We start from the raw sequence: 25900 nt of genomic DNA on the forward strand, positions 1-25900 counted from the left end.
AACTGCTGGTTACGAAAGGATGTTAGAAATCATCCCCCATTGTGCTGTTTTCTCTAATAACTTGAAGAAGGGTGTCATTTGCTATGTGTATACACTGTCTCCAAAATACATTAACTCCTTATAAAGGCCTGATACCAGTTGTATTAGTCTGTTCTCACATTGTTATAAAGAAATACCTGAGATTGGGTAATTTATAAGAAAAGAGGTTTAATTGTCTCACGGGTCTGCAGGTTGTACAGGAAGCATGGCAGCATCTGCTTCTGGGGAGGCCTGGGGAAACTTACAATCATGGCAGAAGGCAAAAGTGGGGACAGGCACACCACATGGCCACAGCAGGAGCAAGAGAGAGGGAGGGAGGGGAGGTACCACACTCTTAAATAACTACATCTTACGAGAACTCATTCACTGTCATGAGGACAGTGCCATGGAGATGGTGCTGAACCATTCATAATAACCTACCCCTGTGATCTAATCACCTCCCTGCAGGCCCCACCTCCAACACTGGGAATTATATTTCAACATGAGATTTGAGCAGGAGGACACATCCAAACTGTATCACCAGTATTCCTCCAAGTTGCTGTCGTCTGCATAGAGTGCTTTTTCCCAGATACTTAAAGGTAAAGGGGCCAAAGTATCCCACCCACAAAATCTGTCCTCAGTATCCCCTGCATCCTCATGCTTCAGAGTCACTCCTATTTCTCAGGTGAAATGAGCAGGTACGTACGACTGTGATGTCACTTAAATACAAAAAAAATACGAAAACAAAATTCAAACAAAAATAAATAAGAAACGAGCAGGTACGGCTGCCTGGGCACCATAGCAGAGAAGCTCGGAGGCAAGGTCCACCCACCCCAGGGAGAAACGCTGAGGCTCAAACTGGTGAAAAGCAGGCCACATCGCACTTTGCTCTTGCTCTTGTTCACCAGCTGTTCCTCAGAAATTACAGGAGATGTAAAGGTCTACTGGTTTGCTTCCTGAGGGACCTTCTGGAAACTTCATGGGCCTCCAGGCAATCAAAGCTCTTCTTTCACCAGCCCAATCTTTGGAGAAAACAGAGCTTTGAGGAAGAGAAGCAGGAAAGCCAGGCACCTGGTCTAGAAAAGTCAGTGAAGGGGGTCCACAGTGGAGCTTCCACAATACTATTCTGAGGCTGCCTGACAAAGACCAAAGCTCCTGCTTAAAGGTTTTGCCTGCTCCCCGGGCATCCAGACATCACTGGCTTTTTCCTACTCCAGCCCAGGAAAAGGACTCTGTCTAATCACAAGTCCAGTTGGCTGTCTCTCTTCTCTGAGCCCAAAATCCTGTACTCGCCAAACAGAAGCACTGCTATCTGCTTCCATCTCCCCAGCCTTCTGTGTACAAAGCATGCCTTGCCACCTGCCCCCCTCATGTTTTTGTTCATGTGAGAATGCATGGGTCCCAGGAGCTTCAGTGAGAGGACAGAGAAAAATGGGAAATTCTATTACCAAAACATTTTAGAGAAAGAAGAAAAGGCAAAGGAGAATGGAAGGATTGTTGCTACTTGCTGGCAGATTAAAAGAACTGATGAAGAACTTTCCTGCTTTCTCTGGGTGCGCTGGCTCACGCTTGTAATCCCGCACTTTGGGGGGCCGAGGCAAGCAGATTGCCTGAGGTCAGGAGTTCGAGACCAGCCAGGGCAACACAGTGAAACCCCATCTCTACTAAAATACAAAAAATTAGCCAGGCATGGCAGCATGCCCCTGTAATCCCAGCTACTCGGGAGGCTGAGGCAGGAGAATCGCTTGAACCTGGGAGGCAGAGGTTGCAGTGAGCAGAGACTGGGTCACTGCACTCTAGCCTGGGTGACAGAGCAAGACTCCAACTCCAAAAAAACAAAACAAAACAAAAAAAAACCTTTCCTGCTTTCTCTGCCTATATACTAAGTAATCCACCTGAGATAGTCCCACGAGTATAAGCATTGCCTAAAGAAGGATTTAAAAATAAACAGATATTTAAAATTTTTATAGAGAACTTTTTACAACCAAGATGACCAGGCACTGTTAAGAAAATGAAAAGAGCTTTGTTATATAACTTATACCTCTCCCAAAATTCTAAACTATTTATCCTACTTGTAAAAGATCTCATATAATCTACCTGCTAGTCTGGTCCAGTTTTCTAATCATTTTTTGCTAACAAGAAGTGTTTTCTTATATACAATATAATTCTTTTATTTCCATTTAAGCCGATCTTTTTATTCCATCTCTTAAGAATTTGAGAAAACGTGGGTTTGCTTCCTCTTTCCAACTTAGTTAACCAACTTAATATGAGTCATCCCTTGGTTTTTCTCTAAATTCAGTAATCAGCCTTCACAGATCTCATTTAACAGATTCACAGATCTCTTAACCGTTTTCAGGCTTCAGAATTTCCTCTTTACCACCCTTCATATGAACAGTTAACGTGGGTTTATCTATGCTTTTACATCAAATCCAAACTGCTTTGTTTTTAGGGCCTCCAGAACCCAATCTTGCTTTCCTACAACCTTATTTCTATGTTTTGTCCCTTCTATAAACTAAATACACTCCCATTGCTAATTAAGCTATTCCCTCATCCCTCCAGTTTAGACAGTCTTCTCACTTTATTTAATCCCAATCCATCTCCACATGGCCACTTCAACACTAATACATCCACCAAAAAACATCTGCCAATGTCCCCCATCCAGAATGATCTCCTTTCATATTGCAGGCAGAAACCAGGGTGAGCGGTTCAGTCATGGCTGTGTAGTTGAATGTGCTGGTTCTGTTAGCATTGCAGCATCTTTTTAGGCTCTGTTTTGCCTTGTTTTTTACTGGTTGTCTAAACCTCTGCCTCTGCCATTCTGTGGCACACCTTTATCACGTAACCCAGCCCAGTTTTTTTAATCTCATTTTAGAGCATCATCTATGGGTAAACAATCTCGAAAGTAGTCCCGCTCTCTGATGGCTCATTCATCAAAACTGTCAAGATGACTTTTTTTTTTTGAAACAGAGGCTTGCTCTGTCACCTAGGCTGGAGTGCAGTGGTATGATCTTGGCTCACTGCAACCTCCGCCTCCCCAATTCAAGTGATTCTCCTGCCTCAGTCTCCCTAGTAGCTACTGGATTACAGGCATGCACCACGATGCCCGGCTAATTTTGTGTATTTTTAGTAGAGATGGGATTTCACCATGTTGGCCAGGCTGGTCTCGAACTCCCGACTTCAGGTGATCCACCCGCCTTGGCCTCCCAAAGTGCTGGGATCACAGGCATGAGCCACCACACCCAGTCAAGATGACTTTAAATTCTATTCCGGTTTCCTACATTGTTTAAAACTCTGAGTCTCCAATCAACTTCATTGCCCTTTACATTATGTCAAATTCATCAATACTACCTCAAACAATAAAATCAAATACATGCCAAAACCCAGCTACTCAACATGTTCCCCAACTCTCAGTTAGTGACCCTCTCTGGTACACAGAGTGAGAATCCCTATCTATCCTCCAGATCAGAGGTGGTACAAAGGCCAACTCCAAAACAGGGAGACGTGAGTAGCTGTCTGCTGCATTGCAGGAAAGAGTTCTGAGGACATATCATGGTTTAGGGCATCTTGTCCAACCCATGGCCTGTGGGCTGCATATAAATTTGTGTTGGGCCACATTCAACATTAAAACATTATGAAATTTTTTTGCAATTTTTTTAAGCTCATCAGCTATTGTTAGTGTTAGTGTATTTTATGTGTGGCCCAAGACAATGCTTCTTCCAATGTGGCCCAGGGAAGCCAAAAGACTGGATACCCCTGAGTTAGAGTCAGACTTCATCAACTAGTGATGTCTGCCAGGATGATGGCAAGGGAACAGGCAGAATGGATTTGCTGACCCTGTTATTTGGGATTAGAATAGAATCAAAAGCTTTACTAAAATAAAGGTAACTTCAATACTTCCATTTCTACATGGTTTGCATATTTGTAATAGAATAATTTGTACCCCTCCCCTTTTTTATAACTGAATAATTTTCTGCTAGCATCTCTCAGTTATCAAAACCAAGTTAAATGTACTGCCATAGGCTAAATGTTTGCATCTGCCAAGACTAATGTGTTGAAACCTAATCCCCAATGTCAGGGTATTTGAAGGTGGGACCCCCTGGGAGGTAATTAGATCATGAGGGTGGAGCCCTCATGAATGGGACTATTGCCCTTATAAGAAAGGTCCTAAAAAGATCCCTCAATCCTCCCATCACGTGAGGTTACAGCAAAAGGACAGCCTTGTACAAACCAGGAAGCTGGGCCTTGATCTGGGGCTTTCCAGCCTCTGGAACTGTGAAAAATCAATGTTTGGTGTTTATAAGCCACCCACTCTATGGTATTTTGTTATAGCAGCCTGAGTGGACTAAGACAAATACTAGGCTACAAGCAATAGATTTACTTTTTTTTTTTTGAGAAAGGTAGATGAGAAAATCTATTTCTTTTTTCATCATTACAAATTCCAGTAGTTCTCCAAAAACTTACAAAATAATCAATGCTGATTACAAAACAGGAAAATTTTAACCCCAAATATAAATATTAGCCACATAATTAACTGTGAATTTTAATGCATAAATGGGGATAGGGGTGCAGTTGAGGACACTAATCAGTTGTCAGTTAGCACTGAAAAAAAACAGTGTTGAGAATAACAGGCAGAGTTCCCTTTTTTGTTTGTTTGTTTCTTTTTCTTTTTTTTTTCCTTGAGACTGAGTCTCACAGTGTCACCCAGGCTGGAGTGCAGTGGTGCAATCTCAACTCACTGCAACCTCCACCTCCTGGGTTGAAGTAATGCTCATGCCTAAGCCTCCCAAGTAGCTGGGATTACAGCTGTGCACCACCATATCAGGCTATTTTTTTTGTATTTTAGTCAAGACAGGGTTTCACCATGTTGGCCAGAATGGTCTTAACAGAGTTCCATTTTAACGACTAACATTTTAACAACTCAACACACAGTTGACACACAGTTGACCCACATCTTGGCTGGCAGCCCACATTAACTCTGTTGATTTGGATACAGCTAATTTGATTAAACAAGAAATCCTACAACACAGAAGCATTTATAAAACTCCACTGTCAAATGAACCATTAATTCACTTAAAATGTCAGCCTTGTGGTTTGGCATTTACGAATGGTATCTTTGATTGAAACGCTAAATATTCTTAATAGATTTGTTTCTTCAAAAATTTCATTGATGACTTGAGGACAAACTGTTAGGAGCTTTCTGGTAAGCGACTATATAATAAGAAAAAAACATACTGACTTTTCTTCTACTATACTCTCACCAAAACACAGAACACTCCTGTGACCCCAGATGTGTGGGTTTTTCTCCCACACCAAACAATTCTTCAACGCCAGCTAGATGTCCCATAATTGAATTAAATTTTGACACTATCTACCTGGAGTTAGAGTCAAATTCCACAGATGAAGGGCTCAGTTCTACAAGACCTCCTCCACTTCAGGTGCCAATTGCAAGTCCAAGCCTTTAGTACTCCTGATCTACCAGCTATAAATTGGGCATTCCCATAGTCCCTTCCTCAGGTTCAGTCATTTGCTAGAATGGTTCACAGAACTCAGGGAAACACTTTACTTACTAGTGCTGATGTATTACAAAGGATATTTTAAAGCACACAAATGAACAGCCAGATGAAGATTGCACAGATGACAAGGTTCAGAAGGGTCCCTAGCACAGAAGCCTCTGTTCCCATGAAGCTGGGGTGCACCTCCCACCAGGCACCTGGGTGTGTTCAACAACCTAGAAGTTCTCTAAACCGTGTCTTTTTGAGTTTTTATGGAAGCTTCATGACATCAGCATGATCGATTAAATCATTGCCCTTTGGAGAGCAATATGGAGGGGAGCTGAAAGTTCCAACCCTGTAATCACATGTTTAGCTCCCCTGGCAATCAGCCACCATCCTGAGGCTATCCAGGAGCTCCCAGCCACCAGTCATCTCATCAGCATACACAAAGACACTATCACTTATCACTGCAGAGATGCCAAAGGTTTTAGGACCTATGTGCCAGGAAAGGGAGAGGGAGCAGAAGTCCAATACATATTTCTTATTATGTCACAGTGACAAAGCCAACTCTCAGAAGAGGAGGCCAGGCGCAGTGGCTCACACCTGTAATCCCAGCACTCTGGGAGGCCAAGGCAGGTGGATCACCTGAGGTCAGGAGTTCAAGACCAGCCTGGCCAACATGGCAAAACCCAGTCTCTACTAAAAATACAAAAATTAGCCAGGCATGGTGGCGTACACTTATAGTCCTGGCTACTCAGGAGGTTGAGGCTGGAGAATCACTTGAACCCCGGAGGCAAAGGTTGCAGTGATCCAAGATTATGCCACTGAACTCCAGCCTAGGTGACAGAGCAAGACTCCATCTCAAAAAAAAAAAAAAAAAAAAAAAAAGAGGGAGCTTCCATTCCATTCCATGTGTAGAAGAGGAGTCACCTTAAACATCAAGAGGAGAATCAGAAAGTATGGACCAGAGGAGCTAGTAAGGAAGGCATAGTAAGAGAGTAGTAGAAAGTGGTAACAGGGGCTTTTGAGTAGAACAAACAAACTGGGATTCTTTTCAAGCTGCCTTTGACCAGCCATGCAATGTAGAGCAAGTAAAATCATGATTAACAAGACCCCCTCATACATAATAAATAATTTGGAACAGTGGGGCCAATGTTTGACAAATGGTGGTGATTATGATTATTATTATTGACAGGTTCTTGCCTAAAAGAAACAAAATAAAGAAGCTTTGGGGTTTTGATTGGGATTTTTCTCTGGGGAATAAAGAGACCAGGAGATATGCAGAGGGTGGGGAGCCTGGTTTGGGGAATACTTCTAAAATGACAAGCTGGATTTTCAATGTGGTAGATACTGGCTAAAAGGTCTGCTCCTATCAACAGTGAAGAGAACTTCCCTAAATAAATAAGGCAGCCAGCCTTTAATCTGAGCACTCTGGGAGGCCAAGGCAAGAGGATCACTTGAACCCAGGAGTTCGAGACCAGGCTGGACAACATAATGAGACTCCGCCTCTACAAAAAGGAAAAAATTCGCCAGGCTTGGTAGTGCATACCTGTAGTCTCCCAGCTATTTAGGAGGATGAGGTGGGAGGCCAGCTTGAGCCTGGGAGGTCAAGGCTACAGTAAGCAGTGATCCTTACCACTGCACTCTAGCCTAGGCAACAGAGGGAGACCCTGTCTCCCTAAATAAATAAATAAAAGGCTATGCATTCTTGAATTGACTATAAGGGACTATTGTCTGATCCTATTATCTTCTCCCTCTCAAATAACTTATTTTATTTTACTTTATTTATTCATTTTTTTTATTTTATTTATTTATTTTGAGACAGGCTTTCACTCTGTCGCCTAGACTGGAGTGCAGTGGTGCGATCTCAGCTCTCTGTACCCTTGACCTCCTGGGCTCAAGAGATCTTCCCACCTCAGACTCCTGAGTCACCATGTCTGACTATTTTTTGTAGTTTTTGTAGAGACAGGGTTTCACCATGTTGCCCAGGCTGGTCTTGAACCCCTGGGCTCAAGCAATCCACCTGCCTCGGCCTCCCAAAGTGTTGAGATTACAGGTGTGAGCCACCGTGCCCGGCCTCAAATAATCTTTGAATCTCAGTCCTCATTCAAGTTTTTCAAACCTCCACAACTCTGAGATGCAGGTACCCTCTTCCAAGCTGCTGAGGGGTTTTGGACTAATGCAGCTAAATCACCAACCAAACCTTCAGCAGTTAGTGCTAGAGACGGAAAATTTTAAAACTGCTTAGTCACATTTTTTTTAACTAGTTTCACTGAAAATAGAGGTAAGGCATAGGAATACTATCCACGTTGTTACTACTATTCGAAAAGAAAAATAATCTAAAAAATAATTCAAGACATTTTATGAATGTCCTAGCTAGTTTCCTTAGATGGGAGCCTTCCTTTCTGTGATTCAAGGCTTAATTCCCTCTCTTCACACCCATCACTTCGCAATGCAGTTACAAGACCATAGCTCTGATCTGACCTTTTACCTTCTCATTTCCTGCCAGAACCACTTCATCCTGCTCATTCATCAGTGGTCAAAGTTAAATGCTAAGTCATTTACTTTCAGAGGTTTAGAGCACTGCCTTAGTCACTTCAGGCTGCGATAACAAAGTGCCATAGCCTGGGTAGCTTACAAAAAACAGAAATTTCTTTTCCCACAGGTCTGGAGGCTGGAAGTCCAACATCAGGGGGCCAGTGGGGTCAGGTTCTGGTGAGGGCTCTCTTTCTGATTTCCAGATGGCTATCTTCTCACTGTGTCCTGACATGGCGGAAGGGGCTAGACAACTCCCTGGGGCCCCTATTTATAAGGGCACTAATCCCACTCATTATGGTTCTACCTTCATGACTTAATTACCTCCCAAAGGCCCCACCTCCTAATACCATCACTTTGGGTGTTAGGATATCAACATATCAATTTGGGAAGGGGGGGACATAGACATTCAGTCCATAAAGCACAGTTATATGCCAGCCTCTAATCCACTTTAAAGTAAAGCTCCCTCCAAAATAGACCAGTATATTCTCATTAGATTATGAGGTAAAGTTTGAAGGAAGATTTCTTTGTCTGCTTTCTACCTTTCCTTAAGGAACCTGCCTCCTCTTCCACCATCTGCTAACCCTGCTGCTCATCTAACCACCCCCACCTATGCCTTACTTTGTCGTTCCATTCTTCCCCAAATCAACCACCAAAAAACTGTAGAATCAAATTCTGCTCCTTCAAGGGCCTATTTGTTAGAAAACTAAAATCATGCTAATGATAGTGGGGACCAATACACTAATGCATTCTTCTCTAGGAGCAGTGATTCAAAAATGAGCAGTGGTAGGGTGAGGAAAAGAGAGAGAAGTGCCCCCAGGGGACAGCTGGCAATGTCTGCACACATTGTTGGTTGTCACGAATGGCAGTGTGCTACTGTCTGTTACCTAGTGGGTAGAGGCCAGAGATGTTGCTAAACATCTCACATTGTACAGGACTGTTGCCCACGACAAAGAATTACCCAATCCAAAGTATCAGTAGTGCTGAGGTTGAGAAAGCCAGCTCTAAGAGGTAATGTATTTTTATTAAAAACTCCTTTGTTCCATAGGTTTAAGTTTAAATTCCAGGTACCGGTCAGGCTGAATGGAGCTGTGTTTTGGAGCAGATAACCATCAAATCACACCCCAAGAAGGTACCTATCTTCCATTCATATATAACTAGTTCTATTTGTCAGAATAAACATTAGCTGAATGACTACTGATGTTTTATTTGGTTGGGGTTTTCTATTTTTTAAGTTTATAATATAAATTTAACCCCCAAAAAATGAGTTTAACAAGAAAAAAAAATACTCATTGCCATATTTGCTTCAGATAGATAGATAGATAAATAAATAGATTTTTTTTTTTTTTTTTGAGATGGAGTCTCACTCTGTCTCCCAGGCTGGAGTGCAGTGGCACAATCTCAGCTCACTACAACCTCCGCCTCCCAGGTTCAAGCGATTCTCCTGCCTCAGCCTCCCAAGTAGCTGGGACTATAGGTGCGCACCACCACGCCCAGCTAATTTTTTTATTTTTAGTAGAGACCGGGTTTCACTATGTTGGCCAGGATGGTCTCGATCTCTTGACCTTGTGACCCACCCGCCTCAGCCTCCCAAAGTGCTGGGATTACAGGCTTGAGCCACTGTGCCCAGCCCAGGTATATTTTAAAGAAAAAAATTATAAATACAGTTAAAGCCCCTCCTCACCACCTCTTGCCTTCCCTCCTGAAGACAACCTGTCCCAGCCAGGCGCAATATACTGCCCTATAGTATATATAATTTCCATGCATATATGATATATTCACATAAATGTATAGTATCTACTTGTGATTCTAAATTTTAAATAAATGTTATTATACTATATATTTTATTTTCTCTCAATATGGTTTGAAATTCATCTCCTTTTTCTTTCCACATAAGTCCAGTTAATTCAGTTTAACTGCTGTACAGTATAAATAAACCAGCTTACATATTAACTTTCCTCCTGATAGATTGTCTCCACATTTTCACTGGTTGTAAACACTTGTAACACGTCACCTAATACATACATGCTGAGGCTCTGGGTACATTTGATATTTTAGGAGATGTAGAATTGTGGGGTTGTTGTGTAATTTTCTGGTCTTTAACTTTCCTAGGTATTGCCAAATTGCTCTCCAAAGTGATTGAACTAAATTTTTATAATATTGTACATAAAAGAAATACAGATGACTAACCTAACAATCAAACTTCTGCCTTCTACGGAGCTATATTAAGATGTAAAGATTAAAATGCACAGTACTCTAGTGAGTTTTATCAGAATCAGTTGCTATTAAGTAATTTTTCTTCCAAGAAATAAAACTGCACCCCTGCCCCCACAAAAACTTTCATATTTCCAACTTAAAGCACTGCAAAAAAATAAAAAATAAATGTTTTTGTGAACCATGACTGAAATTCATTTCAAACAGATCAATTATAAAAACATTTTGAGACTGTTAGGGAAATCTAAATATGGATAATATATTAGATGATATTAAGAAATTATTGTTTGCTAAAGGGATAATAGCATTGTGGTTATTTGAAAAAGTCCTTTATGCATTAAAAGACATGAGATTTTGTGTCTAAATTTTAAAACTTTAGCAAAAAAATGAGAGGGTTGATAAATGAATCAAGCATGGCAAAATCTTGACAAATGTTGAATCTCGTGATATGGGGCTCATTTACTATTTTCTCTACTTTTGTGTATGTTTGAAAATTGTCATCATCATCATCGTCATCATCATCAGACACAATATTCACAAATAGGGATAGACTAATGCAAGCAGGGGGACATTTGGCCATGCTAAAGAAAAACTCAGCTGGGTGTGGAGGCTCATGGCTGTAATCCCAGCACTTTGGGAGACAGATGCAGATGGGTTGCTTGAGCCCAGGAGTTCCAAGACAGCCTGGGCAACATGATGAAACCCTATCTGTATATTTTCTTAATTCTTTAAAATATATTTGAAAAAAAAGAAAAAGAAAAACTCAGCTGGGCATGGTGGCTCACACCTGTAATCCTAGCACCTAGCGGGGGCCGAGGCAGGAGAATCACTTAAGACCATCCTGAGGAGTTCAAGACCATCCTGGGCAATATAGTGAGACCACATTTCTATTTAAAAATTAAAAAATGGGCTGGGTGTGGTGGCTCACACCTGTAATCCCAATACTTTGGGAGGCCGAGGCAGGTGGATCATCTGAGGTCAGGAGTTTGAGACCAGCCTGGCCAACATGGTGAAACCCCATCTCTACTAAAAGTACAAAAATTAGCCAGGTGTGGTGGGGCATGCCTATAATCCCAGATACTTAGGAGACTGAGATGGGAGAATCTCTTGAACCTGGGAGGCAGAGGTTGCAGTGAGCCGAAATCACACCATTGCACTCCGGCCTGGGCAACAGAGCCAGACTCCATCTCAAAAATAATAATAATAATAATAATAATAATAATAATAAATATATACAAAAATTAGCCAGGCGTGGTGGCGCACCCCTGTAATTCCAGCTACTCAGGAGGCTGAGGCAGGAGAATTGCTGGAACCTGGGAGGCAGAGGTTGCAGTGAGCCAAGATTGCACCACTGCACTCAGCCTGGGTGATAGAGTGAGACCCTGTCTTAATAATAATAATATATATTATGTATTAATACTATATATTTCTCATACTAATATATAATATTTCATATATATATACATACATATACACACACACACGCAAAATAAAAAAGAAAGCCTCAGCCTATAATCCTTCCAACCCCATAACTGGATTATGTTGCTCTCTACAAGTAGCTAGACAATTTCCTGTATTCTATCAATAAGATAACCCCATTAGATGCATTATACTTCATATTATTGAGGGCAACACATATCGGTTTGTATTCACAGAGTTTACACCATTAAATCAAGTTAGCTAATTTAAACTATCAAAAATGGCCTGTCCAAAACAAAATAAGTATATAAAATATTCCTCAAATTTCTTTTTTTTTTTTTTAGATGGGTCTCACTATTTTGCCCTGGCTATGCTCAAACTCCAGATCCTCCCCCTTCAGCCTCTCAAGTATCTGGGAGTACAGGCATGCATGACCCCACCTGACTTGATATTTCTCAAACTTCTGTCACAAAATATGATCCCATATTTTCTGTGAATGTATAAGATTTTATTAATGTTCATATAGCCAATGCATACAGGATTTCAAGTAGTTAGTCCATTGCCTCACAGAAAAAAATTCCCAAAGTAAAATTAGAGGGCCATGTTAGGCAACCTGAATTCTCTCCAAATAGGTATAGCAACCGAAATTTCACCTTATTACCTTCTCCTTTCTGAGTGTTTAGGTGGGCAAAGGGGCAGAGACTTGGGGGCATGAATATAAGGCAGAGAGAAATTTAGCACTGGGGCTAAATCAACAGCAGGCCATGCGACCACAGTCTTCGTGTGTGGTGCTGTTGGAGCAGGGCACGGTGTAAGACTTGCAGCGGTTCCATGCACTTTGTGGCCAACAATGCTGAGTCATGCCAGCATCACCCTCTAAGGGAACAATGCCAAAAGGACAAGCCACCGCCTCTATGTATTTATGGTGTTTATGACTCACTCTCAGGTAAATGCAGGCCTTTATTCATGCTTGCTGACTTTTCATGGTAATCATTCGAAATGTCCTAGTGTCATAATGCAATTAGAGTAGAATTCATCTTGAGTCACTAAAATTACATAATTACTAGTATTAATCACAATTACTATCAAAGCTATGAACCGATTCAAACTCAGACCTAACAGCATCATAATCCCTGGAAATCAGATGTCCAATGAGTAAGGCTGGTGCCTCTTAAAAGTCAAACAATCCATTGTATATTTAAAACAGGCTAAAATAAAAGTTGCTAAGATCTCAGTCAGACCAAGTCCCAGGGTCCAAGGAGATGCATTTGTCCTATGGCTGGAGCAACCAAAGCACAGCTGATAAAAAGAAGCAAACAAGCTATTATTCCTGTATTTTCTTGTCCTAGCCTTCTATGCTGTAGCTCTAGCACTTCTGCTTTCAGGGGACAAAACCAAGGTAGAAGGGTAACCATATTCTCCACTGAAGTTTAATGTTCAGAATAACAGTTACTTGAAGTGGGGAAAAAGATTTACTTTTTTCTTTGTGTTAACAATGACGAAAAGTCCTTAAGCTTGGAAGAGTAAGGTATGGCCCGGCACTATGGCTCATGGCTGTAATCCCAGCACTTTGGGAGGCTGAGGCAGGAGGATTGCTTGAGGCCAGGAATTTGGCACAATACAGCCAGACCCCATCTCAAAAAAAAAAAAAAAAAAAAAAAAAAAAAAGGAAGAAGAAGAAGAGGAAGGTGAAAGTGCAATAACAGAGCTTCTTAATGAGATTTACCAATAATCATATCTGAAGCTCAATAAATTAAATAGCTTTTAAATAAAAGACACAGCAGAATATGGCTAAAGACAGAAGAGAATTATTTAACCACAAAGATAATAATTTGCCTAGGCTCAGCTTTCAGCTGGCTTATTCAATAAAAGCACAGAAGAAATACAATGCAAGAGGGATTTAACTGCGAAGGGAGACTTGAAATGCATTTCAAAAAAAAAAAAATGTGTTTCACTAAATGAAAGAGCAGCAGAGTCCGGGCACGGTGGCTCATGCCTGTAATCCCAGCACTTTGGGAGGCCAAGGCGGGCAGATCACAAGGTCAGAAGATCGAGACCATCCTGGCTAACACGCTGAAACCCCATCTCTACTAAAAATACAAAAAATTAGCTGGGAGTGGTGGCGGGTGCCTGTAGTCCCAGCTACTTGGGAGGCTGAGAGGAGAATGGCGTGAACTCAGGGGGCGGAGCTTGCAATGAGCTGAGATCCTGCCACTGCACTCCAGCCTGGATGACAGAGCAAGACTCCATCTCAAAAAAAAAAAAAAAAAAAAAAAAGAGCAGCAGAAGGAAGTTTTTCAGTGCAGAAAATAAGCATAACTCTCCCTCTCAGCTCCTCAAAATCTATTTTCAGGACTATATCATTCAGACACATCTCAAAATTGTACCCACACTCCTGGGGTCCTTGGCCTGCCTGTGACCCTTGCCTAAACTTTGGTACAAAGCCAAAAACTGCACCAGCCAAGCACACAAGTACTCAATGTTTCATCATCACCCGCTATCAGTCTGTCTAGGATTGTAACACTACTTCTCAGATGACTCCAAATACTAGTATTTATCAACAGGGCACACACCCCTTACTTAATACCCCTGGTACTAAGTACCCCTGGATACCCAAGCACGAAGTCAGGAGGGGAGCAGAGTTGCATACCATGCACAGTTGTGGGATTAGCAGAGATGAAAGCAGTACATATCAGAGCCGAAATTAGATCTCACACTGTCCTTTGCTTATGCACCTATTTCAGTATTTATCACAGTGGTCTGTCCAATGCCTATCTCCCCACAGGGACCATGTCTTAATCAACTTTGGTTCCTTTGTCAACCCTACATGTTGCAGTTGTTCAATAACTGTGAGAGTCAATTTCCAATTTCACAGGCTACAAGGAAGGGTAGACACTCTGAATGAAATATGACAAATTTTGCGGGCATCAGCATTACTCTAAAATATTATGATTTCTATTTTCTTCTCCCATTCACTTCCATTCTTTCCTGGAGACACCATGGAAAAGACAAAGATCAAAAACAGAAAAAGCAGATATTTGACAAAGATTACAATAAAAATAGTAATCCAACAAGTGTAAATATTCAAAAAGTTCTCATTTCTGTATAGGCCAAAAAAAAAAAAAAAAAACTAGGCCGGGCACCGTGGCTCACGCCTGTAATCCCAGCACTTTCAGAGGCCGAGGCGGGTGGATCACGAGGTCAGGAGATCGAAACCATCCTGGCTAACACGGTGAAACCCTGTCTCTACTAAAAATACAAAAAAATTAGCCAGGCGTGGTGGCGGGCGCCTGTAGTCCCCGCTACTTGAGAGGCTGAGGCAGGAGAATGGCGTGAACCCAGGAGGCGGGGCTTGCAGTGAGCCCAGATCACGCCACTGCACTCCAGCCTGGGCGACAGAGCGAGACTCCATCTCACCAAACCCATGCTACTGGACCCTCTCATCTACTGATTTTTTAATCCCATCACCTGCCAAATTGAAATCGTTTGTGTCCTTTAAAACTCATGGCCCGGCCGGGTGCAATGGCTGATGCCTGTAATTCCAGCACTTTGGGAGGCCAAGGTGGGAGGATCGCTTGAGGTCAGAATTTGAGACCAGCCTGGCCAACATGGTGAAATCCCGTCTCTACTAAAAATACAAAAATTAGCCAGGCATGGTGGTGAATGCATGTAGTCCCAGCTACTCAGGAGGCTGAGGCAGGAAAATCACTTGAACCTGGGAGGCAGAGGTTACACTGAGCTGAGATCTCGCCACTGCACTCCAGCCTCGGGGACAGAGTGAGACTTTGTCTCAAAAGCAGAAAATTTAATTAATTTAATTTAAATAAGAAAATTAAATTAAATTAAAATTCATGGCCCAAAACGTACCACAATCACCCCAATCTATTAAGGCCCACTGATTTTCTCTCAAGATCAACAGCTCAAAGTCTCACCAAGCACAACAGAAAACCAGCAACAAAGTTTGTTCTTTCCTTAAATCATAAGGACATACATTTTTAAGTGAACCCAGAATAATTTTTTTAAATGATAGATCTGCTATATCTCAGAGAAGGTATCTGGCAATAAAAAAAAAAAAAGGATAAAATACAGCCAGAAATATCCAGACTTGGTAAAAATGTGATTGGTGATAATATTTTGGTGTTTAAGTATACACCATGAAGCTCTACTAGTTGCTTCAATCATTTGAATATCATAATCCGATTATACAAAAATACTTCAATGTTTTCAGTCAAATATTTTGTTATTTCCAAAACTCATTATAGAATACAATTTCTACAATTCCTTTTAGAAAAGCTTCCAGAAGATAAATTTCTTCCAATAAAGTATTTGATAGTTTGACTTTAAAAAAAAAAAAAAAAAATGAGGTCTCACTGTATTGCCCAGGCCAGAGTGCAGTGGCGTGATCACAGCTCACTACAGCCTCAACTTCCAGGGTTCAAGCGCTCCTCCCACCTCAGCCCCACTCTGAGTAGCTAGGACTACAGGTGCGCACCACCACACTCAGCTAATTTTTGCATTTTTTGTAGAGACGAGGTTTCGTCATGTTGCCCAGGCTGGTCTTGAACTCCTGAGCCCAAGCAATCTACCCGCCTCAGCCTCCCACAGTGCTGGGATTACAGGCGTGAGCCGCTGCACCTGGTCAAGCACGTTTCTTTATTGCAGGACTTTTCTGAGCCTTTATTAGTATGCAATAGTACTCTCCAAAAGGAAAGTATAGTATGTGATGATTCCTAAGCTTATTTCACAAGAAAATTATTTGTTATTTCATGTATTACCAATTAGCCTTCAGCAGAAGAGAGTATTTTGAGGAACATACTTTGAGAATCACAAGCTGGTTAACGAAACCTCAATAATACGTTTTAACTCCCAGGGACTCCCATTAGCCTTTTTCTTTTTTTTCTTTTGGCCATTGACTACATCTTTAAAACCATGGACAGCCATCTTCAAATACATGCCCTTAGAAAGGAAAACAATATCTATAAGGACACATAGATGAGCTAACACATATTACCACCTTTACAATAAAAAGTCCATGAAAACTCTGGCAGCTGCTATTTTACTCTGACAGAGTTATGAAAGGTCCAAACCCTATAGAACACACTGCTCTCTGCATATTTCAAGTTCAAATTGGGTAGGTTTACATCTACCCAATTTGAATATGGTAACAGTCATAATGAAAAGGAAAACTCACCAACAGAAGCAGAGTTTTTAAGAATCGACTCCTTTGGGGTTCCTTTTTCAATTCGTATTGTGGCCCACTGTTCAAAAACAAGAAATATTAATTTAAACTGACCCACAGACACAACATAAAATACTTCAACCATGATTATACAGAAGTGAAATTACACATCAAGCTCTGGCGGTATCTGAACTAAAGAGATAACCCCAGGGAATCTCTGATACAGCAATATTCCAAGTCCCAAGTATACTTTTATATCACTTACTGATAATGCCCTAATAAAATGTGGAAAGGACTCTATTTACCCTTTCTCAACCGCCTCACATGCACTGGTGCCCTGATAAATTATTCCTTGAAAAGGCTATGAAGCATGTGGGGCATGAGTACAGGTCACGGCATCAAGAACGTCTGGGTTTGAAATTACTTATTCCCTATAGGCCTCTGTTTCCTCATTGTGAAATAAGGATAATAGATCCTATCCCACAAGGTTGCCGTCACATTAAACAAGATGACACATGTAAGGGCCTAAACATAGGGCGTAAACTGTAACAATTATTTTCACAACAAATTAGACATTCAGGGGTAGGACACACTCAAAGATGTATCAGAAATAAGCTTGCAGAAAGAGGCAGCACAGACTTGGAAAGCCGGAAAGGACTCGATGAAATCAATAACTAAGGCACGATTGGCTCACGCCTGTAATCCCAGCACTTTGGGAGGCCGATGAGAGTGGATCATTTGAGGTCAGGAGTTCAAGACCAGCCTGGCCAACATGGCAAAACCCCATCTCTACTAAAAATACAAAAATTAGCCAGGCATGGTGATGCATGCCTGTAATCCTAGCTACTCTGGAGGCTGAAACAGAATTGCTTGAACCAGGGAGGAAGAAGGTGAAGTGAGCAGAGATCGGGCACCTGCACTCCAGCCTAGGCAACACAGAGTGAGACTCTCTCAAAAAAAAAAAAAAAGAGAATGAAAAAGAAATCATTAACTACAGAAAATCATCTGTCCACATGGTTACTTATGAAGATGCATAGGAAAATGTTATAATTATGAAGATCTACAGATTTGAGGGAATTTAAGAACGGGAAAACAACTCTCACTTTGTTTTGAATGTACCTAGGAGTATAAAGAAATATACCCAGATGTGATATTTTTTATTTTTTTCTTTATACATTTTTTACACATATCCCAAATTATTCACTATTAACTTCATAGTTCAAAAACTGCTAGTGAACTTATCAAGTCTCTCATTCTAGAGAATCCCAAGGGCTCTTATATTAAAAAGTATTGTAATAATTATAATTGAACATAAGCACCCTTGAAGGGGCAGAGACAAAAAAAATTTTTTTTTTTGAGACAGGGGCTTGCTGCAGCCTTGACCTCCTGGGCTCAAGCAATCCTCCCACCTCAGCCTCCTGAGTAGCTGGGACCACAGGCCTGCATCATCACTCCCAGCTAATTTTTGTATTTTTTGTAAAAACCAGGTTTCACCTTGTTGACCAGACTGTACTCGAACTCCTTAGCTCAGCAAACTACTGGCCTCAGCCTCCCAAAGTGCTGGGATTACGGGCGTGAGCTACCATTTTACTTTATTTTATTTTATTTTATTTTATTTATTTTATTTATTTTATTTTTTGAGAAGGAGTTTTTGCTCTTGTTGCCCAGGCTGGAGTCCAATGGCGTAATCTTGGCTCACTGCAATCTCCACCTCCCAGGTTCAAGCGATTCTCCTGCCTCAGCCTCCCAAGTAGCTGGGACAACAGGCACCCACCACGACGCCCGGCTAATTTTTGTATTTTTAGTAGAGATGGGGTTTCACTATGTTGGCCAGTGTGGTCTCGAACTGCTGACCTCAGGTGAGCCATCTGCCTCGGCCTCCCAAACTGCTGGGATTATAGGTGTGACCCACTGCACCCAGCCCAGAGACAGATTTATTAATATGCCAAGTCAAAAACCTCAGTTATTGCTAGGATCAAAAGAGTTTGTTGACTAGAGAGGTTAAAAAAATTTTCAAATAAATAAGAACATAACTGATAGAGAATAAATAACCTAAAACGTACATCAAGGTCAGGGAGTAACGCATGATATCTGACTACGTCAGGACCCCTTCAAAACAACCCACAGAGCCAAACAAGAACATGCCATTTGCACTTAGAGAACAGCCTATAAATAGATGCCAATCTCCCAGCTTCCAGTGACAAGTGACTAAATCATAAGACTCGGTCTTAATCTGATTGCATCCTGTTATCTTTCACGGATTTAGTGCAGGAATTCTCAAACTCTGGACTAACACCACTCAGCTTTTCTCAACTGAGGTAACTGTTTCCATAGTTTTTTACTTACAGCTTTAGTGCCTATTATCATTTGTAAGTAAACCAAAGATATGATTAAAACAAAATTTTGTAAACAATCAATCATTGTTAATCTCAGACTCACTTTTTTTCATTGTGGGCGAGTGATTTTATATTTTATACAAATAGTAGTTATCTTAGACTAGACCTATTATTCCATGCTCACATGATGGAAAATGCTGGTATTCTGCGCCTGTTATGGGCTGAATTATGTCCCTCTGAAATTCATATGTTGAAGCTCTAACCCCCAGTACCTCAGAATGTGACTATATTTACAGATAGGGACTTTAAAGAGTGACTAAATTAAAAAGAAGCCCTTAGGGTGGGCCCTAATCCAATCTGACTGATGTCCTTGTAAGAAGAGAAAACTTGGACATACAAATAGACACAAGGATGTGAGCACAGAGAGAAAGGGCCACGTGAGGATACTACACCTTCTTGCTGGAAGGCAGCCACATCCAAGCCTAGGAGAGAGGCCTCAGAATGAGGCTAAACCTGCCGACATCTAGATCTTGAACCTCTAGCTACAAGAACTGAGAAAATAAATTTCTGTTGTTTAGGCCACCAGTCTGTGGTACTTTGTTATGGCAGCTCTAGCAAACTAATACAGTGACATTCCTCAAATAGCATGATCTGCTCAAAAGCACTCCATGTTTTGGCACCAGACAAGTTTCAGAATGCATTCCATCTCCTGAAATGATAGCTCTAAAGGTCTACCATGCATAACACAATTACTGTGTTAAGATAAGCAAATTTTAGGCCAGACATTGTGGCTCATGCCTATAATCACAATACTTTGGGAGGCCAAGGCAGGAAAATTGCTTGAGTCCAGGAGTTCGAACCAAACTGGGCATCAGGGTGAAACCTTGTCTCTACAAAAAAAAAAAAAAAAAAAAAATGTTTTAAATTAGTTGGGCATGGTGGTACACATCTGTGGGCCCAACCACTCAGGAGGATTGCTTGAGCCCAGGAGGTCGAGGCTACAGTGAGCTGTGATCATGACACTGTACTCCAGGCTGGGTGACAGGGATACCCTGCCTCAAAAAAAAAAAAAAAAAAAAAAGATATGCAAAGTTTAAGTTTAAGGTTGAAAAAGCAGACATTTAGTGCCTAAGGGAATTTGCACTAGAAAACCCTTTTCTTCTGTAGGTTGATCCCCCGGTGAAAGTAAAAACATGCCTGTGCCTTGCAGCTAGATAGATATACATTTGAATTGCAGTTCTGCCACTTCCTCACTGTAATCATCTCAGACATCAGACAAGAGACTTTAACGTCTTGGGGCATCCATTTCATCATCTCTAAAACAGGCACAGGGCCAGGCGCGGTGGCTCCTGCCTGTAATCCCAGCACTTTAGGAGGCCAGGGCGGGCAGATCACTTGAGGACAAGAGTCGGAGACCAGCCTGACCAACATAGTGAAACCCCATCTCTATTGAAAACACAAAAATTAGCCAGGCATGGTGGCTCACGCCTGTAATCCCAGCTACTTAGGAGGCTGAGGCAGGAGAATCGCCTGAATCCGGGAGGGGGAGGTTGCAGTGAGCCGAGATTGTGCCACTGCACTCCATCCAGCCTGGGTGACAGAGCGAGGCTCTGTCTCACAAAAAGAAGTAAAATAAAATAAAAATAAAACAGGGACAATACCAAGGGTGGCCATAAAGGCTAAAAGAGATAATGTAGCTGCTGCCTACCACACAGTAGGCCACAAAGTAGCCTCCTCCTCCCTATATTCCATATTTTAGGCCTCTGAAATGGCCAGTTTTTTCCAGACTGTCCAGTGCTTCTCTCCATAAATAGCTATTTCTCTTTTACCATGCCAGCTTCTCTAGCCAATCAGATCAACCCAAATACAAAGACAGAATATCTCTTTCAGATGTTCTGAATCTCTTACAGGGGTATCTTAGAACATGTCTGTCTCAAGGCATCACAAAAGAGGCAGCTCTGTCAGCAAAATGGTCCTAAAGTACAAAAGTAGCTTCTAACAACCCACATTCTCTGCCCCCCAGGGAAAGTTGAAAGATACTTATCAATCAAGTTCTCTTTTCACCTAATTTCCAAATCCTCTTGGAGGGAAAAAGATAGCTGTCCAAAATTAACCAAAAAGAAATGGCTTTAAGTCTGATTTTTTTTTTTTTTTTTTTTTTTCCAGATGGAGTCTTGCTCTGTCACCCAGGCTGGAGTGCAGTGGCGCGATCTTGGCTCACTGTAGCCTCTGCCTCCTGGGTTCAAGTGATTCTCAGCCTCAGCCTCCTGAGCTGCTGGGATTACAGGTGCACACCACCATGCTTGGCTAATTTTTGTATTTTTAGTAGAGATGGGGTTTTACCATGTTGGCCAGGCTGGTCTCAAATTCCTGATCTCAAGTGATCCACCCGCCTCGGCTTCCCAAAGTGCTGGGATTACAGGCGTGAGCCACCACACCTGGCCAAGTTTTACTTTTCATAATTTGTATTCCTAAAACAATTTTCTCGAATATAAAGCTGTAATATTAACATACGTATCCAACAAATTATCATACATCCCTTGAAAATCACTGGGTTGGAGAATCACTAAACTTATTCCAAGCCAAGTATTCAGGCTTATCCTCAAGTATCTTGCCATATCAGTGACTTATGCATACATCTAGAGATACCCAGCAATGCAGAAGAAAATAGAAGTAGGTGCTCAATAAATGATTATTACTTGAACCAGTGGGTTAAGAAGGGGTCAGAGAAGAGCATAAAGCTCAGTGAGTTAACAAGTAACAATTACCAAAATCAGCAATTTACAGGGTACCCTACACACATTTCAACTTCTAGAATTTGAGTTTATTGTCATGAGAAAGTCACCCATTGACAGTAAAACTTGTCAAAGTAAACATAAACAAAACTAAATGATCTTTTTAAATGGTACATAAATTATAAGAAAAGAAACTTCAGAAATATCTAATTTATGATCAGAGCCCAAAGAATATTCTTGGGAATGAAATGTAAAGAAAGAAACAACTAAATCAATTAAGAATTTACCAAGGAGTGATACAAGGGCTGGGCCTTGAATGCAATCTACAGAAAGGCAGGGTATTTGTCCAGCACTGAAGATGTTCTAATGCTAAACATCAGCATAATCCCTTAAGGAAGTATTCCTATAGTTGAGAAAAGCAATCCACCGTATTAACCCCAGTCTAACAGAAATGTCTTTGAAACATCTAACACTGTTCTAGTTGAAGGATGGAGGATCCTGGGTTACTGTTCTCCTGCACCTAAAGCAGAAATCACTATGGGATCACAGCTCTCTTTCCTGATGAGTTCAGATGCTCCCAAACATAGGAGTTCCAGGCAGCCGCAACCAACAAATCAGAGCTGGCTCACACAATGAATCTGTATTCAAATTCCACATATATCAAGCATCTCTTTGACCTAATAACTTAGTCTCAGCAGACAGCATGGGTTCCTGATGTGTCACCTACCTGGTTTCCAAGCTATCTGGTTTCTCCCACCAGAATTAGAAAACTGGCATTCTTGACAGTTAGATTGACAAGGAGTTCAGCTCTGGAGTTGTCCAGAAGGACAAAAATTAAAATCTCTGGCCTGTCAAACTGAAAGTCAGATCCTGGACTGGAGATCATCCTATCAGGTACAATAATTTGCCAGGCTGACAGCAACTAGCTGACCACCATCCTTGCTGACCTTGAGTTACTAAAGAAAAACAGACAGGAGTGAGCCCCTGGAAGCCAGTGGGTGTGATTTACCTTTACACCATTCTTACACAGGGTATAAATTCCAAAAGACATTGCTGTATGGGAGAGCAGTTCAATCATTCCAGAATTCAGAGAAAGAGGGAACACCAGCTGAAGAGGATCATCTGCTATGGGAGAGGATTCTGAAGGTCTAACAGTAGGAAGCAGTTAAGAAATTCACAGCATAATGTGACCAAGCTCAGAATGTAAAGTCAATAAGAAGAGTTCAAAACTGAGAAACAGCTCCCAAGTAGAAACAATAGAACTTTAAAAACATGAGCACTGCGGATGAAGAATCACACACAACTTCAAAGTCTAGGCAAAGAAATAGCCACAAACAAGAGTCTAGCGCAATACAGGAGGCTAGCAGGTACAAGACAATGTCCAGTGGGTTAGAGATGTATACCTGGGAGCCACCCAATTAGCTGAGAAAGAAGAGCAGATAAAGCCACGTCCTGAGGGCAGAGAGAAAATAGGTCACAAAAATGGGAACCAAACTTATTAGAAGGCACTGTGGAATGCTAGAATCTCAGTAATCATATTATTCTTTTAATAGCAACAAGCATTCATATAGTAGGTGCAGGTAGCCTTCTAAGGTGCTTGATACATTTTAACTCATTTGAACAACCCTATGGAAATAGGACTTATTGTTACTCCTATTTTATAGATACAGAAAATGAGGCACAAGAGTAGATGACCTCCCTAAGATCACATTTTGAGAAACAGAGCTACAATTTTGGTACCAAATCTAAGCACACCTGTATCCAGGGTCTCTACTCCTAACGACTAGGCTGCAGGGCCTCTTCTCAGTTGAGATGCCTGTTTCTGGCCAGGCGTGGGGCTCACACCTGTAATCTCAGCACTTTGGGAGGTAACGGCAGGAAGATTGCTTGAGGCCAGGAGTTCAAGACCAGCCTAGCCAAGATAGCAAGTCCCTGTCTCTTATGTTAAATATATATATATTATATATATATTTATATATATATTTATATATATTTATATGTGTATATATATTTATATGTGTATATGTATTTATATATGTATATATATTTATATATGTATATATATATACACACACACACACGCACATATATTATATATAATAAAATATTTTTTTTAAAAAGACTCCTGCTTCTAACACTTAATTCAAACAAACCACTGATCTCTGACTCTCAGTTTCCCTTCCTGTAAAAGCGGGATAGCACTTGCCCTCCCTACCCTACCCAGCCTTTTGACACTTAATAAAACCCTAAGAGTAAGCTGCAGTTGTTCTCTACCAGGCCCACTTCCATCTAACATTTTTCTTTGCAGAATTTGGAAAGGGGAGGGTAGGGAGACCTGAGGTCAAAGAATATATACCTTTTCAATGGCATTTCAAGTGCTGTTGGTTAGATAAAATTTCCATGACTCCACTAAAATAAAATGAGATTTCTTTCTGCCATCCAGCAATTGGTGTCTTATCTTGGGCATAAAGAAGAACATGATGCCTTTCTGAACAGGATGCCTTAGTACACAAAAGGACCTCTGAAACCTGGGGCTGTAAAAATAAGTGGGTGAAGCGGAAACTGCACTGCATAATGGATATAAGCAAATCCTCTGATACAAAAAGTTGGTCGCATTGTTATTCTAATCAGTAAAATAATAACGATGCTCAGGGAGTGGAGTGATTTTTCGCCTTCGACCAGAGAAACAACAGAGTGGTCCAGTGGTTCCAGCCTAGATCCCTCCAGCTCCGCGAAAGAAGCCGAGATGCTTGCTGACTTTCGCACTGCTGCGGGCAAGGAACAGAAATGCACGCACGCAGGCACACGCGCGCACACACACCCCTGACCCACGACCACTGACCTTGAGAACTGGACCCCCAGGTTCTCAGCCCGCAGCGGTGTGGGGCTGGCTGCATCCCTCCCGGCACTCACCTCCAAAGTTTTCACTAGGATCTTCATGTAGATCTCGGAGATGCCCAGAGACACTCCGAAGACCGAAGGTAGAAGGATGAAGCCGAGAACCAGCGTCAGCCAGGTGGAAAGGATCTTCCCGGCCAGCTCTGCGCCCTCCATGACTCGGCGCACCCACTCAGGAGAGGTCCGCAGTGGAGGGCCGAGCGCCACAGCAGTCCCTGTCCCCACGCAGTCCCGCGGGAGCTCCAGGAGCAGAGCGCCGAGCCCGGCACTCACCTCTGCGAAGGGAAGAGAGGAAGGAAAAAAACTTTCAGAATTACGGCAATATCCTTCCTTCCTCCCTGGGCTCCTCCTCGCGCCTGCCAGTTAACTCTTTCTCCGCTGGCGGCCCAGGTCTGGGCTGAAGCCACCGCGGCGTGCGGAGACCTGGGTAGCGCGAGCCAGTGGTCGGAGCTGCGGGTAAGCGGAGGCACACCGCGGCGCGGGCAGAGCGCGCGAGCGCAGCCAGAAACCCGCCCCGCCCGGTGCCTGATTTCCTCTGGGTGGTGATTGCGACAACTCAGCAGATGACTCACGGAGGCTCTCCCCGAGCCAGGTTCCCTGCGGGAGCACCGCACTTTGGCACACCGGTCGCCGGCGGAGCTGGCACCGGGCCGCGGGCTGTGCTGGAAGCTGGCTGCGCTCGGGCGCCCAGCGCCCTATTTCTGCGCGCTGCCCTCGCCCCACCTCCTCTGTCACCCAACGGGGGAGCTCCCTGGCAGGACTTAGCCCAGGAGTGCCGCAGCCTCCTGGGCGGTCTCCGTTCTTCCCCGCGCCCCGCCTCCCCCAGCACTCAGCAAAGGTCCTTTCAGGAGGAGAGTTTTCATCTGAAAAATGTCAATATTTTCTTCACCCGCAGAATGAACTGCTGACGTATCTGAGACGCTTGAGGTCTTGTGTGTGTGGGTGTAAAACGAACTCTTGGAAAGGGCTTCCAAGGACAGGAAAACGCAGAGCGCACCAGGCAGCCGTGTACGCCGCTTCAGGCTTCCACACCTCCTTCCCCACATGGCCTACAGCTGTGGGGCTCAATCTTGC

The 25900-nt window shown here is 42.3% G+C and overlaps 1 protein-coding gene across 3 annotated transcripts in view; it reads right to left on the minus strand.

The window, feature by feature from the left end:
• Positions 1 to 25651, minus strand: part of GPAT3 (glycerol-3-phosphate acyltransferase 3) — a 70757-nt gene extending 45106 nt beyond the window's left edge. The window contains exons 1-3 of one of the 3 annotated variants that reach the window (XM_063611176.1): positions 25550 to 25651; positions 24842 to 25101; positions 16870 to 16936 (exon numbers count right to left, since the gene is read on the minus strand). In XM_063611176.1, the coding sequence (XP_063467246.1) occupies positions 16870 to 16936; positions 24842 to 24982 (208 nt within the window). In that variant the 5' untranslated portion in view covers positions 24983 to 25101; positions 25550 to 25651. Of the gene's footprint in view, positions 1 to 16869; positions 16937 to 24841; positions 25102 to 25249 lie in introns of all 3 variants that reach the window. The other 2 variants (XM_055297112.2, XM_055297113.2) reach the window with 2 other exon arrangements.
• Positions 25652 to 25900: the final 249 nt, after the last annotated feature.

Source organism: Symphalangus syndactylus, chromosome 10 (assembly GCF_028878055.3).
Source record: "Symphalangus syndactylus isolate Jambi chromosome 10, NHGRI_mSymSyn1-v2.1_pri, whole genome shotgun sequence".
NCBI lineage: Eukaryota > Metazoa > Chordata > Mammalia > Primates > Hylobatidae > Symphalangus > Symphalangus syndactylus.